At 42.7% G+C, this 18,176-nt stretch overlaps 1 protein-coding gene across 4 annotated transcripts in view; it reads right to left on the bottom strand.

Annotated features, from left to right (window-relative positions):
* The window catches only part of LOC137787209 (protocadherin-9), a 182,930-nt gene extending 165,270 nt beyond the window's left edge, over positions 1-17,660 (bottom strand). For 3 of the 4 annotated variants that reach the window (XM_068579522.1, XM_068579530.1, XM_068579550.1), the window contains exons 1-2: positions 16,853-17,660; positions 13,179-16,326 (exon numbers count right to left, since the gene is read on the bottom strand). In XM_068579522.1, the coding sequence (XP_068435623.1) occupies positions 13,179-16,214 (3,036 nt within the window). In that variant the 5' untranslated portion in view covers positions 16,215-16,326; positions 16,853-17,660. The remainder of the gene's footprint in view (positions 1-13,178; positions 16,327-16,852) is intronic. The other variant, XM_068579541.1, reaches the window with a different exon arrangement.
* Positions 17,661-18,176: the final 516 nt, after the last annotated feature.

The raw sequence follows: 18,176 nt of genomic DNA, 5'->3' as shown, positions 1-18,176 counted from the left end.
TCTGGGTGCATATATCCATTATCAGGGCACGTTATCGTCAGAGGGGAGTCTGTGGAGAGAGAGGGAACCATGCTGGGTCTCTGTGTGTGCTATAAGATAGTGGAAACCAATTTTCACCTCCCCACTCCTCATCCCCAACGCACGACTTGACTCAGCCCTCGCTAACTCTGCACAACCAGGACTAAATCATTTCATCTAAATAAGCTCGCCAAATGTTTTACACCTCTGCATATTACTGAGTAGCGATAAGGTGCTGGTTCACCATTCCCTGCAAAGCATCTCTTCTTTTCCTTTTTTTTTTTTTGTCCGCTCCATGGCCTTAACAAAGATGAGCAGGACTGTGTAAGCTTCTGTGGATGCCGGGGCTGCAGAGATAGAAAAGTGCAAAAATAAGGAGGTGAGAGTATTTTAAAACCCTGCCATATCTTATACCCTGGACGATAAAACAACAGACAAGCCATATTTTATGTTTGCGTTAAATATTCCCATGTGCGGCACCTCTATGACAGCTTATTCTCGGGCAGATTTATCACAACCCTTATCTGCTCAACTCACCAGACAAAGGCAAGGCTCACAGCTTACACAGGAGCGTACTGATGCCTGAGGTGCAAGACAAAGCATACAATCAATACAAATCAGCAGTCCATACATTGAACAGGAGTGGGTTGACACACATCCTTCCAGTAGCCATACATCACAACTTCTTTTCTAATTAGCTCCCTTAAGAGCATTACTATATTTCTCATTGCACTCTCCGCCAGAGAAAATCATATGCCATCCACGTTAAGTGTCGTGCCTCTTTGTTGTGGCTCTTTGTTGTCGTGATAAAGGGAATCTAATAATGATGTAGTACAGATTTAAGGAAGTATATAATTAGTCTTAACACCAATTAATCAAGGTTCTTCATCCAGTTCACCGCGGGGAATCATTTATACTTAATTCTATGATCTGCTACAGTTCAATCAGAAAGATCAAAACCTCTCCCTATGTTAATACCCAGACAGCTAAAGCTCCCATCTAGAGCACGATACCTCCATCCTGGAGTTGCTTTGTTCACAGTAAACGTTAAAGAGTTTCTGTGCAGAATTGGTTTCACGTTGAGGTTTATGAGTCTGCAATTTACTGCCAATGGATTCAATCTGAAAAAGTCAATGTATGATATAATATAGCGACACAAACCTCAGTTTAGGATTCAAGAATATATTTTTGGAAGCAAGTGGCTCATAAAGACGAGGATGTTGTTGAAAGGTCCCTTTTTATCTCTGTGTTATTCATTACTCTGTGCTTAACTGGATCCCCATGAAATCACATTCATGCTTTTATTCTTCGTCTGTGTGATTCCTGTAAGAGCCCATGTGGAACCAACTGCCAAGTCCTAAGAGGACTGTATCTAAATATCACGTGTCCTGCTTGAAAGGCTGATAAGGTACATTTCAATCATCCGTCAAAAGCGAACATATAGAAGAGAAGTGTGCATATATCTTTCTGCTGGTTTCCAGGAATATCCTGCCCCACATTAACAATGGTTCACACATCAACACCTGGAAGTTGCCCAGTACAACTTAGTCTTATCCTCTGAGCGACCACACCGGAGCGAGAGGGGGTTAAGTGCCTTGCTGAAGGGCAGCCCAGTGGGGGTATTCTTCTCCAGTCTAATTTCTCACACCTGTCCAAGGATCAACCCCGCAACCCTCTGGTCAAAAGTTCTATTCTGCAACCTTAAGGCACTTCTCTTTTCTTTTTCTATGCGTGCTTGTATGAATATGTCAGGCTGTCTCTTGAAACGAAGGGAAAACACAAAAATAACATTTGCCGCAGGCACCCAGCGCTGTGACTACTGCACCAACCTAAAGATCTTACATTGGAGTGGATTAAATACCAGTGCATAACTTAACGCAGTCCTGGAGGATTCTGGACAGTTAAGGGTGAAAATTACTCTCAAGTCAAACACGTATGGGAATTAAATCTGAGGAATACATTCACCTTTTTTTCTAATATTTTCCCCCGAAAGGGGAGAAAGGGAATGACTAGATAGTGGTTAATGTCAGTGGGACTAGATCACGCTGTCACTGGAGGGAAATATGACAGTGTGTGCATCAGCAGCAGAAATGAAAATAAATAAATAAATAATGACGTGGCTGAAGCTCTCAGGCCCACTTCTTACTGATCATGATTTTAATCCAGTGCAATGGCGTCAGGCGAATGACTAATTTAGTGAAGTTCCCAACTCACACTCTATGTTCAAAAAGCATCTGTCAACTCATTGGGAGATATGAGAACGCAGCATATGTAAGCATATTCAGTGAAGTCAAAACATGTTTGCTAAAAAATAAAAAACTGAAGTCGGCTATTCAGCCTGCTTTAACAGAAGTGTCACATTAGAGGCTGCTTTTCTCCGGTTGATCTGCTTATTCCTGCATTCATCTCTCAGCTGTTTGTCAACCTGGCCTCAAAGTTATCGAATCACTACAACTATTGCTCTATTTTCATATGTTCAAAGTAAAGGCTTGATATGTGCTTTCTTAGGATTTTCTCTCTTAGCAATATCCTGACACGGTGCCGACTGTAAATTCCACGTTTGTCAAAATATGTCAAACATGTATTTTAAAATGTACCTTTACAGTCGTACATATTGCTTTACACATATTGGAAGGGCATCAGAAGATTTATAATAATAATAATAATTCAGTCATTCGTACAGACAGAACACATGTTTATTTCTAACGTTGCTATACTGTGTGTACACAGATCTTTATGACTGGAAAGGGTGTGACGCTACAATGTGGAAAAGAGAAGAGAAACCTCTCAGAGGGACTTTTTTATTTGGAGCCTTAATCTTTTCAGCACATTAGAGGTCTCGGCGGTGTCTCAGCAGAGTTCAATAATATCTATATATGTGTGCAGTTACAGACTTTATTCTGGTGCAAATAAATAGATAGCCAACATATTGCAAACTGTACAGTTTGCAATATGTTGGCTATCTTCCACTTCTGTTGACTTTCAAGTCAACAGAAGTGAATGCAACCAAGTGCAGGTACTCAACTACTGTGCCTGAGTACAATTTTGAGGTACTTGTACTTCAATTTTACTTTATTGCATTCTAAAGGCTAACATTTTTTTTTAAATCTCTTTGACAACTAGTTATTGCTACACATTTTCATTTTACAAGAAAAGATGTCATTTATTTGATACAATATGATGCATTGATGAAGATTACACGTTAAAGTTTAGAAACAGTTCAAATTAGCTTCACCTCCACCAAAGTAAAATGTTCCTCACACATAAATGCATCTGAAGTCGTCACATATATGAAATGTCATCATATATTAATACCAGGAATCACTTTCTGCAGAATTAATATTACTTTTAATACTTTACTATACATGCAGTGCCTTTATTTTAAGAAAATTATGAATGAAGGACTTTTACTTACAAAGGAGTATTTTGACCTTGTTGTATTTCTGCATTTACTCGAATAAAGGAACTAAATACTTGCTCAACCGCTGCAGCCGAGTCTTATGGTTGTCCACCTGTGGGTCATCAATCAGTGGCCTATATTGGCTTAGTATACATACCGACGTGTGATGGCTGTGGATAATGAAACAAGGGCTCGCTCTGAGGACGTTGCTGGTGGAAGACCAAGGACAGAATTAATCTGGTTTCTGTCCAAACAAGGTTAAAAAGGCATGTGACATCATCCCTGTGTGGATAATTGTCGGAGTGGATGTTATGCTCCGTCATGTGCACTCAATTTCAGACAGAGTTGTGCAGCAGAACAATGTGAACACAGGGGGTTTATAAATCTGCTGAAAAGACAGTGTGCACATATTGGGGTGCATACACAAGCTCTCTGCGTAATAAACAGAAGAGAAAGCATCTGGTTGCTGGAGCGGTTCGCTTTAAGTCTTCTTTAAGACTTTTTTTCTTGTGTGCTATATCTTCTATTTGCCTCCTCATTGTTATAACTCATGCTACATTATACCGCGGGCGTGTCGATTGAACAAATGCTCTGCACTGAAAGGGAAAGGACTGACTATTCATATTCTTTCACTTAGCACACAATGCATATAGAGGTCACATCTGACTCCATCTCTAACTTTGTAAATATAGTCTGTGCCAGAGCAGAAAGAAATCAACTGCCACAGGAAATTCAGCAAATCCAATGATAGCGCAGCATTTTCAAATATCCGTGTTATCTACAGTCTTATACCGTCCCACATTGAGTCCACGAAATTTGGAGATCTGGCCACATGAGATTGGAAGACACTGACAACACATTCTGATAAATTCATCAGAGATGCAATACTAGCAATGCCTCAATCCCCCCCGCCTCCTCCCCCCTCCTCTCCTGCCCCTCCCCTCTCCCTTTTTCTGTGGAAAGGACAGGCAATATGAATACACTTTAGGTCAGACATCAGGTTTTAAATTCCAGTCAGTAGAAGCACACTGCATTCGGAAAGTGACCGTATGGATGAGGTCAAACTTTAAAGCTTATATTTATTTATTTATCTATCTATCCTCTTTTTGTTCCTCGTCCTCACTCAAATGAAGACTTAGCTCTGCTTCTGGCTTTCAAATGGAGTGGACAGATTAAGCTGAGTTGGGCCTTCTTTCCAACGATGTGTTGGCGCGGCACTTCCATTTACAACACCCTCCCTCTTTCCCCCCCTCCCCATTTCTTTCTGCAAAAACCAGTTAAGAAGTGACACATCTTTATTCCTGAAACTGGAAGGTAGCCGGAGATTAACAAACAAGAAAAGTCAGCTTTTGCGTAAAGGAAAAAAAAAGAAGCAACATTGTTGAGTTTCTTTTCCTTAATCTCTCACATCTGGAGTGTGTAACTGTGTGTTGCTGTGGCGGTGCTGGTGGTGATGATGATGATGATGATTTTGACGATGGTGTGGGTTACGATATTCCAGTTGCTACTGGAGACACAAAATTGACATTTATTATTAAATTCTTTGGACACCAGATGTAATTAAGAGCTGTTCAGTTACACTCGCCTCTGCTGCTCTACCAATTAGAATGTAATCTTAATAGAATTAGGTGTGCAAGAGGGAAGACACAACAAAATGTGCATGAAAGGACTACGTGAGGACTAAGATTCTCCCATGAAGAGAATTTTGGGAGGTCATTTTTCTGTTCATCCTTCTTACCCAGACATACTCATTCTGCAATTATCCTCATTTAGCTCCCAGCCGCATCAGATGAGCGTCAACAAAAGCACATGACATGCTAGAAGTAGTTGGACTAATGCAGTAGAAAGATCTCGAGGGTAAAGGACGTCACAAGAGATGGAGGACAAAGAGTGACTTCAGCACTGAAAGGACTGGAACTTTGGAAGATGCCAATATGAAAGCATGCATCTCTGAATGAAGGCAGGACTTGTGGACTTTGTCCCAAGTTGTTAGATGGAGAAATCTCTTCACAATCAACAGCTGGAATAATTAATGAGAAATAAGTCTGGAAAAGAACATACCAGCATGTGAGTTTTGTTTCAAGACAGACCAAATAAAAAGCATTCATTTAATGTGAGCATAGACTAGCCGGTGCAAAGCATTAAAGCCTGAGCATCAGATGTTTGAGAGCAGCTGTTAACTTGATCCCATTGACATGAAGTATTTAGGTCAGCAAGGCTATACTCAACATTCAGAGGCATAAAGACATCGATGTGCTCTTGTGGCTCGTTAGAAGTCTAAAATCCCCCCAAACCAAGCCCCCTCTTTTGATTAACTTCGAATTTAAATTCCACTGTAAGTGAATTATTGCATTGGCGGTGTGTCAGTGACGTTGTGTGCCTCATTTCAAATATTGGATTCAGTCAAACGGAAAAAATCTGTTTGCTTCTTAAAATACACAACTTGGCGTTATTATCAGCCGGAGCACTTGTTTACGGGCAAATGCTGATTGGAGCTGGTTCACACGTACTGGCTTGACTGAAACATGTCCCAGTTTTATACATACCGTCTCATCACCACATCACAACAGGGAGAACAAACGGACGAATTAAAAACAAGAAAGAAATGATCTCTTTGAAACATTTATTATGAAATTATAAAGGTAGAATAGCACTGTTCAAATAAAGCTTTTCTTTTTTCAAACAGAATTGCAGTGTACTGAATAACTGGCAGAGTTTATTTCAGATGTAATTAAAGTATACCCAGCAATGAAAAAAAGAGGAGAAAGCACGGCAAATTAATAAAGAAAAGAAAAGAAAAAGAAAACAAGTCCATTATTGTTTAACACAGCACATTAGGCAAGATTACCAGGAGTTCAATTTACATGAAACATCTCATATATACAAGAAAGATTTACATCAATGAGGGTTACAGAGTCTTTGTGAACTATGGGGCCCAGTGGCAAAGCAGTCAATGGCAGTCACATTTCAAGTCAAGTGTGGCTCTTTTCTTGAGGGGAAAGAGGGGGGAGGAGAGGGCGGGACGGGGGTTTGGCTGGCAATGCCATTATCACAATTATTAGTCCAGACACTGGCACACGCTTGTGACTGAACGGCGGCCTGTGTGTCACTTGACACAACAAAACCCGACGACAAGGACGCGTCTCCCTCTGGGTTTTGTCAAGTCAGGACGTACAGCGCCACTTTGCCCGTCTTTTCCACAAACACACACACCCGTCTCTCTAACAATAAGGGGAGAGGGGGCGGTAACAGGGGGAAAGTGGGGCTACGTGCCGAACACAAAGCACCCTCATCTGTCACAAATGATCTGGACACAAAAGGTGAACACACCCCTTGGTGATTTAGCGTCGCGTGTAACTGCATTGACCCCGATAAAGCATGGGTGAGAGGTGTGGGCTGGAGACGGGGTAAGATAAGGAAGTGGGTGGGACTAAGTGAGGGGTGGAGAGGAGAGATGGGTTGTTGGGGTGGGAGAGTCGGGGAGGGAGGGCATTCAAACAATGAAGTAGCATCATAACTTCATCTTTTTATATCATCATCTTTTTTTCTTCTTTTTTTGGAGACAACAAGTAGTCAAGAAACATTTTCTTCCACCCTCTACTCTTGTTCAGTATTTAAGGTAAACAGGAGATCATTCAGATGAGCTGTTGATACTGTAAGTGTTCAGAGCTGCAGTTTGTCTTCTTTCTCATCATGCAGTGTTGGGAAAAAAATACGAAGCTGGTATGTCAACTTGATTGATTGCCTGAGAAAAATGGGAAATGTGTTTTGTGGATTAACAAAAACATGGAGATGAATTAAGTAATGAAAGCCGCCATGACTTTCGTGCATGCAAAACTTTCATTTCAGAAAGCAAACCCCCTGAAGATTGATCATTAATCAATTTGCTTTGAGAAATTGCGGATATGGATGATGAATTTGAAATAAATGGGTTGCCAGCCGAAAGTGATGGACAAACAACCAAACAAGAAAGAAAATAATCACATACAGTAAGTAGCCTGCACGCACACCAAAGGCTTTTGATGCGTGACGGTATTTGTCACCATCAAAATGGCATTGTTTAGGTTTCAACAGTGCAATGATGAAGAGAGCTATCCCAACACATGTATGAAAATGGTTATGACAGAAATAAAATTTAATAAAAATGCTCACAAAAAATTATAACAAAATGTAATTCCTGGTAACTTGCCATCATCTGTGTTTTGGCAATACGGTCCCCGGCAGTTATAGACAACACAGAATAACAAAAGGCTATAAATAAATAAATATATTAAAATCAGTGGCACTTCATTTTTCTCAACAGAGGGAAATAAAAACACATAAATGAACTCCATAGTTCAGCCAGAGCACCAACAGGGAGCTTTGATTTATTTTGTTGTTTTGTGCAGACAAAACTAGATCCCCTTGGGGCAATAATCTACTCTGGTAGCACTCACACCCACTACCTTAGTATAGCCCGCAATCCATTTCATTTCCTTTTACCAACCTAGACATAGAAGACATGACAAGTTTTTTAAAGAAACACAATGTTCTCTGCAGTAAAGAGCCCTGCAAATCCTCCACTGATGATTTGACGCTTTGATAGGAACTTCACTCACGGACTTATTGGCTTACGATTTCCTGATAGCTACATTTCTTTTGAGGATCCACAACATTTTACTCAGTAAGAGGTACTCGTCATGCATCTACCGGTAGCTTGCTTAATAATTAGACGCGTGTTGGCGACACACCCAATTGTAGACAACACCCAATTTGCTCAAATGTATTTGGTTAATTAATGTCCTTCTTGTTATTTATCTAGTTTTAAGCATTTAGTCATATGCACAGGAAGTGTGTGAGCCTTTGTAAGTTGGCGTCCTTTCTTTCAAGACAATTTCAAATCCGACGGAACATTTTCCGTCAAAAGTGTCATAGACGTGTACAGTGTGTAATATCACAAACGCAGCATCCCGGGGAAGTGACAGGATAGCTGAAGAGAAGGATGTATGATCACAGTCGGCAACAAATACTAGCCTCTCTCCATCTTCCTCTTTTATACCGCCAAACTCTGTGTCAGCACAACCCAGAAGATATTGCAACAGACTTTTCCCCTCAGGTGCAACATTGTCATAGTTCATTAATCTTCTCAAACTTCTCCTGCTGCCATCAGCCCCCGTACGTACTACTAATCCCCTTATTAATGTGGCAAATGAACCTGCACAAGAAGGACGACTCCCCCAAGGCTCCATAATTACAATGGTCTGTACAAACTCCTGTTTGCAAAGAATGTCCATTCATTAAATGTACTGACAAGACTGCTTCAGGAATAACCTGCGAAAGATTCCCCGCATTGGTCTCTCTCTTGCCATGCTCTTGAGACTGAATACGACATCTACTATAATATCAAACTCCCTCCTGATATGTTGTTATTTTGACACTTTAACACAAGTCTATTTTGATTGTACTGGTAACTCAGACACAGACAGAAAGAAATGTACTAAATTAAAACCAAAAGTGAGAACTATTTTGATAAAGCCAATCTAAAATGCTGGCTGATGTACGATATGCGCTGTAACTATAGCAAAAGATACTCAAAAGGGAGCGGCTATACTGCGTCCTCAGAGCTAAGGCATGGCTTCTGTTGCAGAAGACACATCAGAGCAGTGCGGGCTAACTGAACTGGAAGCACAGACTTCCTTTTAGAGCTTGCGTTTTCTCTGCCATGCAAGAAACACACTAATAACCCACAGCAATTACGCCTTTTTGCACAGAGGTGCTCAGGCCACACAGACACACAACAGAAAGCCCTATGTAATGGCCATAATTGGACAGGTTAGCTTTTGTTGTATATTACCATAAAAAAGAGAATGGAAGGAGGACGCATCTTGTGTATCTGCAAGGGTGTACACGAGTGGAGCGCCTATCTGCTTGCCCACTCGACTGACACGAGAGAGCCTTAAATTCACATTCAGCGTGGGATTTATTTAAGTGAGTGGTGACGAGTGTCCAACTTAAATTATGGATTTTAATCGATTCAGCACTTGTCACACACCACCGTCATCTCCGTGGCTGCTTTCAAATCATGCACCCTCAGTGCAACCATGTTAATGCGTCCATAACATGGGCCTTTTGGGATCTGATGCACAGCACACGGTTAATGCGTAGCCACTGGGCTCATGTTCCGTTAGCGAGCCGCATCTCTGTCGAGCCCATAGGGCTACAGAAAGGGAGAGAGTAAGACTGATGGTGAAACATCTATGATTATACTTGCTTTCTTAGATGCTCGTGAAACTAGGACAGTGTTTTCATGATTCTTTTTTCCCTCAGTGTTGTTTACACTAATGTAGGTCCCTGGAGGGTAAATAATAAGTGGGGGCAAAAAAAAAAAAAGAGAGACAAGGATTGCTTCTATCGCTATGAGCAAAGTTTGGGGTCTGTATGAAGCTGATTGCACTCGGCATTCGTCTGTGATGGCACTGTTGTAGATGTCTGCTATTTCCATACACTGTTTTCTGTATTTTCTGAGAGGAAGACACCACTGTAACCTGCATTGTGCAGTTATTCTCTCCTTCTTTACCCCCCAACAACCTTCACCTTCTGTATTCCTTACGTATTGATTGGAGCCGATATTGCATATACGTGATTCTCGAGAACTGGAGCAAAATGTCTTTTAACAATCTTAGAGAGAAGGTCAGTTTTAAAAGCAATTCCCCTCAGCTTCCCATATCTCTTTTTCTTGAACATCCGCGTTCACTTAATTGCTTATTTTGTGTCAACTTCAGGGTGATTGATGGTGGTTTGTCACTCGTGAGGCAGCAACGAATGCTAAATTCCATCATTCTATCTAAAGAAATATGCATATATATATATATATATATATATATATATATATATATATATATATATATATATATATATATATATATATATATATATATGAACCTTTGTAATGCTATATTTAAATGCACTTTACTGGACTCATTTTGAAATGCGGAGCATCAAACCATATTTTAAGTCTAAAAAATAAATGGTTATAAATTTAGATGATACTGACATTTTTGTTATCATCTATGTCTGAATAAGAAATCTTTTAATAATGCAGTTCTTATCTTTTGCCAAAGCGCTCCTACTCTGCCGGGAATATGATATGATAATCCTATGATATTACCTTTTGGATATACTGTCTGTTTAAAGATTTACTCAAAAGTAATTGGTATTTTTGGGGCTTTTACTTTCCTTTTTAAATTACAGCTCATCTCCTCTCTGTTCTTATTCAATACTCAGGCAGAAATAAAAAAGGAATTGAACATATGGGATGAACGTCTACTTATCAATACATGTGAAATAGAGATGACATGCGGATGTCAAACGGTTGCATTGTGCAAAACAATCAACATATGGATGTAGCAATGACATTGATAACATACCCTGCTTTATCCAGTCATACGTGTCAGTGCAATCATTTTACCACAATCAATAACCATTTAACCTCCAATTTGAAGTGGCCTCTTTATAAGTGAGATGCTTTGGAATAATTGTGACTGAGAACCAAGCAGATAGTCTTCATTACAAATCTCCAAAGAACGATATTATTAAATAGTGGAAAGGTAGAACATGACTTTTTCCTTCTAGCATTAAGGAAATGAAGATAAGAAAGTGCACCCTTGTGTGCAGTAAAATATATTAGTGCATATTCATTTGAGTAATCCATGGGTCCTGCTAAAGGGAGGGCCAGCTCACTTCCTCCCTTGTATTGCAAGTGGATTTTGTCTGGATCTGAATAAAAAATAGTTGAATCAATCAATAAATACTGATTTAATTTGTGAATTATATGGTCATAAGATGTGATGCTCACGCTTCATGTTCTAAAAATAGGTGACATTGGGGATTGGCGGGACTCATCTGAACCTGTTTGCATCATTAAAGAGTGAAAAGAAAGGAGATTAAGACCGAGGCACAATTGGGGCCGATTTCAACCCTCGGCTTCGACAACGATTACATCTGTCCTCTACAAAAGCACACAGAGAAGTGTGAATCAAAGTGTGCATTTCAGAGGAACGTGTGCGTTAGCCAAAGTATCTGAAATGGTCAATCATTCATATCATCAGTTGGCGCTATATAGAGCGCGCCGGCTCGGTTTGTGTGCTTCTTTGAAGCATTTGTCAGAATTATTGATTCCAATAAATCTTGTGTGGTATTGTGGGATGACTGAGCAAATCAATGAAGTTGTGCTTACAGTATAGTGTCATATCTCATGTGTCGCCCTCTAGGCTGAAACACCGCCGTGGTCACCCGTTTCATCGCCTTGTCTTGTCTCCGTCTCTCTCACACATCAAACACACACACACACACACAGACACACACACGCACACACACAGAAGTGTCGCCTGGCAAATGACGCCAAACTGAATGCCTCTTTTGACTGCTACCTCTCGCACAGAAACACATTAGACGCAACCCCAGATGCAGTGACCCGGAGGTATGCAGCGATGGCAGCCGCACAGTGTCGCCCCTGTAATTCCTCTCTCTCTCTCTCTCTCTCTCCTTCTCTCTCTGCCTTTCTCTCCGGATAGATCTTATCACTCACATCTCTAACTGCCATTATCAATCTTCCCTGTGCAACCTTCTACATCATTAGGCGAGAGTATTTCACTAAGAACACCAACATAGGTTTCACTCCTTTCTTCTCCTCCCTTGCATTTATAAGTCCACTGCAGGTTGGCAGTTTGCCAGGCTGTTCCATGCAGCTCAACACTGCCACCTAAAGGTTCAGTACCACCACCCGTCAAGCATGACCCACTGACAACACTCTCACTCTGCCTCCCTTTTCTCTCCATCTCTCACTCCCACTCTCTACTCTGTATTTGTCCACGTGTGTTCCAACTGTGTGTTGTGTGAAGTAGTGCTTTATTAGCAGAAAAATTAATAAGGCTTTCATAAAATAGCAGCATGGATTACGTTGAAATTTGAGGCTCATTATTGGCTAATCCTTTTTGAATTGGATGCTTATCAAGTTCCAGACAAGCTTCAGTCAGTCCGCTAGTGTGCTTTGAGAGGAGGCATTTAATTTGAGTTTAGATGATGTGGCAAAGCCTACAGTGACATTCACAATAGCACCGCAGCAGGCTAATTATTGACTGTTGTTATTGCTGCCGGTGTGGAAAAGGTTACAAAGTCTCTTGTGACATAATAATACACATCAAAACAAATAACAAAATAATAATAAATTAAAAAACAAACATGAATACACTCAGAGTTGTATGAGGAGGTGAAAAGTCAGCTAAGTTTTTGGAAGAGTGTGTGCAGCGCTTATCTCTGATGAAAACAGAAATCGGAGTAGATATAGGCAAGAAAAAAATGTTTCTTTCACAAAGAACATTGAGTCACAATTAATGTTATGTTGGTACATTTTACCAGTGATCTAACCTGGGTGCTGAATAGACGAAATAAGGCAAGGCAATTGCTCACCCACTTGCATTTTTGTTAAATATGAATTAAATATTTATTAATGACAAAACATCAGTCTATAATTATTCCCCCAAAATTCTGCATGTGATTGTTGAGTCCATAATCAACTCCATTAATTAGCAGTTTGACTTACTTTTTCTCTTTTTTTTGGTTTGAGAAATAGTAGAACTTGCTGAAACTGTATGTCTCCTGCACTCTTTTCTGTTGCTTCACAGTAACTTAGAGTGAGTCTCTAATCTAGACTGGCACTTTAGCACTGTGGAACAGGGCAGTTATAGGCAGTACTTATAGACCAGTAAAAGTGCTCTTTTACCTGCTGTCTGGTGTGCATGGGCCCCTTCGTCTTGAACCCTCCTTGGGAGCTGCATTCTGAGGCACTGAAGTGGTCGGAGCTCGTGGAGGACCTCTTGGAAAGGGTGTCACAGCCTCCGACAAATGTGTTATCCAATGGGAGCTCCTGAATCACGTGATGCTTCTTCACGGAGACCGGCGTGTCGGCCTTGAGGTGGAAGGCTGACTGCGGCGAGGCAGACTTGTAGTGCCGGGCCAGGTCAGGGCTGCTGGGTTTGAAGGTCGTGGTGGGCGTGGCATTCCAATCGAAGCGTCCGATCCCTTGCTCCTCCAGCTCGGTGGGCAGGCTAATGGTTCCGTTGATCGGCTCGTGCGCAGGGTCGTCGGGTTTGTTCCCCTCGATGGTGACAAAGTTGAGCAGGGAGCTTTTTGGGGACTTCCTTTTCTTGCGCTTCTTCTTCTTATTCTGCTTGTTCTCCGTGTTGGGTGACATCCACTCAGCCCCCTGCTTTTTCCTCTGTGCAGCCTTGAACCTGGAGGCGTGGCGGCAGCGCAGCAGCACAGTGACAAATATGACAATAATCACCACCAAGGCGCCGGTAACAAAGGCTATCATTATGGTTAGATAGTCGCCGCTTTGATAGGTTTCGCTGCTTTCGCCAATGTTACGGTCGATCGGGGTCTCCATGGTGCGCCGGATGAGGTCGTAGATGAGCGTTGAGTTGCCCACGGTGTCATTGACATACAGGAATACCAGCACCAGCGTATGGAGGGATCTGGGATATCCCAGGTCACTGATATTGACCACTAATCTGTGTAAGCCTATGTCAGTCACAGCTGGTTTCTCCTCCAGAGTAATATTCCCTGTCACCGGGTCAATTCTGAACAAACCTTTGTTGTTCCCGCTCACGATGGTGTATTTGAGTTCTGCATTCATGCCTGTGTCACCGTCTACAGCAAACACCTCCGCTACGACGGATCCCGGGATAGAGGAGAGAGGGACGAGCTTGAACGACGTGTTAGAGGGGGGGTAGATGACTATAGGGGTGTTGTCGTTCACGTCAATGACATTGATGGTCACCTTGGCGGCCGAGGAACAAGGGGGCCTGCCACTGTCCACGGCCCTGACATCGAAAGTGTAGGAGCTCTGCTGCTCCCTGTCAAATGACACGTTGGATTTTATCACCCCGGAGTAGGGATCCAGTATAAAGTTCTCGTTGTCATTCAGTATGGATAGAGACACAGCAGCATTTTCTCCGGCATCTGAATCTGTCACAGTTATCACCCCCACTGTGCTGTATTTAGGAAGATTCTCAGACACAAAGAACTGAAAGTGGTTGTGTGTGAACTTCGGGTTGTTATCATTTTCATCCAAGACAGTTACAATCACGGCCGCCTGCGTTTGCAAAGGGGGCGTCCCGTTGTCTCTCGCCGTGATAGTGAAGAGAAACCGGTCCTGATCCTCCCGGTCAAAAACCCTGGACGCAGTCAGGACCCCCGTTTTGCGGTCAAGATCGAAGAAGGACGCATTTGGGCCCAGCTGATAAACTATCTCTGCGTTTTTCCCGCTGTCCTCATCTGTGGCGCTCAGGGTAGTGAGGAACAGGTCACGTTTGTTGTTTTCCATGACGGCCAGCTCAATGACTGGCTGAGTGAAAATCGGCGGGTTGTCATTCTCATCCTCCAGCCTCACTCTCACCAAGGCAGTCTGATTCAAGCTTGGTTTGCCAGAGTCAGAAGCCACGATTTTAAAGTTGTATTCCTTTGTCCCCTCGTAGTCGAGCAGAGCCGAGGTCTCTAGGAGATACTGGTTGTCGTACACAGCCTTGAGATGGAAGGGCACGTCCTTCTCTATGAAGCATATGACCTTGCCGTTGATGTCTGTGTCTTTGTCTGACACTGTGATGAGAGCTATCTTGGTATTGATGGGATCCTTCTCCGAGAGGAAAACAGTGCCATTAATGGGGCTGATTATGTATCGCAGGTCTATATTAGGCGGATTGTCATTAACATCAGTCACATTTATGGTAACAGTAGCTCTGGCAGGACTGGAGCTGCCATCACTGGCTAAAACAGACAGCTTATGAATAGCAGTCTCCTCTCTGTCCAGGAGCCTCTGCACTGTAATTAGGCCAGATGTTGTGTTTAATGCAAAGAGTCTTTTTGTAGCAGGAGACACCTGAGTCCCAAACACATAACGTATCTCTGCATTCGCCCCTATGTCTGCATCTGTGGCCAGAAGCTGCACAACAGACGTGCCCATCGGGGAGTTTTCTGGTATATGCACATCTATCTGACCCTCTTTAAACACCGGCCTGTTATCATTGACATCCGTCACCGTAACTTGCAGAATGGCCGTGCTGGATTTCTGTGGACTGCCCCCGTCCTCCACTTTGATCTTCATCACATATGTATCCTTCTGCTCTCTGTCCAGATTCTGCTGCACAATGAGCTGGGGCCACTTCTCCCCCTCAGGCGTTTCCACTATGTCTAAGCCGAAGGCACTTTGCCCGTTGATCAGCTCGTATTTGTGGACACTGTTGGGGCCAGTGTCAGGGTCAGTGGCAGAAGGAATAGCAAACCGGCTGGTAATGAGCGTGTTCTCTGGGATGGAGATGTTGATCACGGGGGACGGGAACATGGGGGCATTATCGTTTGTGTCTTTGACAATTATTTTGATCTTAATCAGCCTGAAATAGTCATTAGGGAGGATGACCACTTCAATTTCAAAGGAGCACTCGCTGTCCTCAAATGAGGGGCCGGGGCACAACTTCTCCCTGTCAATCCGGTTTGATGTTGTGAATATTTCGCCCGTGCTGCTCAGAACGCGCACCAGAGGGTTATCGCCCGCTTTGGAGACGAGCCGGTACACAAGATTAGCACTCGCTCCAGTGGCAGCATTCATGTGGGAAATGTTTAGGTCCTTTGGTATGTTTCCAATCAGGACATTTTCTTGCAACTCCTCTCTGATGGGGTAGATCAGCTCTTGGGCTATTGAAGGATCGAGCCATATGCAGGCAAGTAGGGCGCCCAACAGGTAATAGTCTTTTAAATCCATGACAGCGTAAATGTGTTTCCAGCCTTCACAACTCAAAAGGTGTCTTTCTATTAGTCGTCGTTACAGGCAGCAACTCCTCGCTGGTGATGGCAGGAATCTTCCACGGACAAACCTACGAACACATGACAGAGTGTCTCTTCAGTGAAATAACTTTGCTGAGCAGTCATTAAATTTAATTATCTAACAGCCCACTCATCTCACAATCTGCTGTTTTTTTTCTACTTTATCTTTTTTTGTTACATGACTCACTATTATATTTGCCCGTAAGCCTTTATCTTAATTCATAAGAGAGAGGAAAAACAATAATAACACTGCAGCACCCATTTAGGCAGCCATTCATGTCTGTTGCTCCATTAAGAAATCCTTCACATTGTACAGTCACTAATAATTTTCAGCGTTTCAAACCCCCATGGCCCAAATAAAACATCTTTTTAAATGTACTATTTTTTATGTTTTAAACTTCACAACACATTACACACTGGTATTAATGTTACACTTCGATTGCCGATATTAAAGCGCTTAGCTGTGTGTGGGGGCTCCTAAGCGTATGAATGCGCATGAATGAAGCCTACAAAATGAGCTCAGACAGAATTTGAATTCTTAGTTGGCGACTGAGACCTTATTCTCATCGTACATACCCAAATCCGTTACAGCGCGGGATAAAAACTGGAGTCTGTCAGCTCATAGTCTTCTCCAGCGAGCTTATATTCAGGTAAAGATATCCGTCTGTCAGCTCAAGCTGGGGGTCCAGGAAAGAGGAAAGAAAGAAAAAAATGTATATATTCGCCCCGCAGGAGTAATCAGACTCGAGAGCAGGTTTGGGGTAAAAGCAGCTGGTCGCACGACCTGGGATAAATAAGAAGCTGCAAATGTCGCAGTTCGATTTCCCCCATTTAACTTCAGGGACGGACAGGATCTAATTGTGCGACCTGCAGTGAATGCGTCGCTCTCCAGCAGTCACAGCCAGGTGATCAGCGGCTCGTGGTGCCTTCCAGTAGAAGCGGTCCCACCAAAAAAAAAAAAAAAAAAAAAAATCAGTTCTCATCTCCCGAACACATCCCGAGGAAACCGGTTGGTGTCTTCTCTTATTGTTTTTTTTTTTTTTTCTTTCCTTCCCGTCTGGCTACCTGTTAAGGTGAAGGCAGCGACGAGGTGAACGCGAGAGGAGACACCGGTGTCCCGTCATGTCTCAAGTTCATCAGCCGGCACAGACACAAGGTTAAAAAGAGATCGCGAAGGCGTGTAAGCAGGAGAAGAAAAAAAAAAGAAGAAGAAAAAAATAGAGGGATAAATCTCAGAGTCGATCCCACTTGGAAGTGCCAGCCTAAATATAAAGGCTGTTCAGAGTGACACCGATGCGCAGCGTGTATGTGCCGTTTATCCTTGCACTCTCACTCCCGGAGCAGAATATCTTGCACTAACTCTGTGTAAACCCAAAGGAGGGGTGGTGAAGTACACCGCACCGACGCCTCCACCCCGCCGACCCTCGTCATTGGACACCGCCCCGCTCTTTCAGTGGCGTAGACAAGCCGAGCGGCGACGAGATTGGCCCGGAGTCACGTCACTCAATTTGTGGACCGGAGGGTTGAGATGCTCCGTGGAGATGCTGCAGGCTGCAGAGACGCTTAACCAAAATAATAAATAAATAATACCAACAACAACAAAAAAAAGCTGCTGGAGGGGGACGATGATGATGACGCCGATGAGGATGATGAAGCTGCTACTGCTGCTGATGATAACGTAGTAAAAAAAAAAAAAAGAGTGATCGTCCTCTAGCAGTTGATGATTATATAAAAGGCAGATAGCAGTCATTGGCTCTTAAGGGACGCATCTGAAGACTAAGCCAACCTGTTAGGCTGTTGTCAGGTAGGCTGCACTAATTGGGGTGGACACACACACACACACACACACACACACACACACACACACACACACACACACACACACACACACAAGCCACAA

Source organism: Clinocottus analis, unplaced genomic scaffold, assembly GCF_023055335.1.
Source record: "Clinocottus analis isolate CAN_PGR_092001 unplaced genomic scaffold, fCliAna1.0.p SCAF_1, whole genome shotgun sequence".
Classification (NCBI taxonomy): domain Eukaryota; kingdom Metazoa; phylum Chordata; class Actinopteri; order Perciformes; family Cottidae; genus Clinocottus; species Clinocottus analis.
The sequence above is the reverse complement of the archived record's forward strand: the minus strand, read 5'-3'. Positions and strand labels throughout refer to the sequence as shown.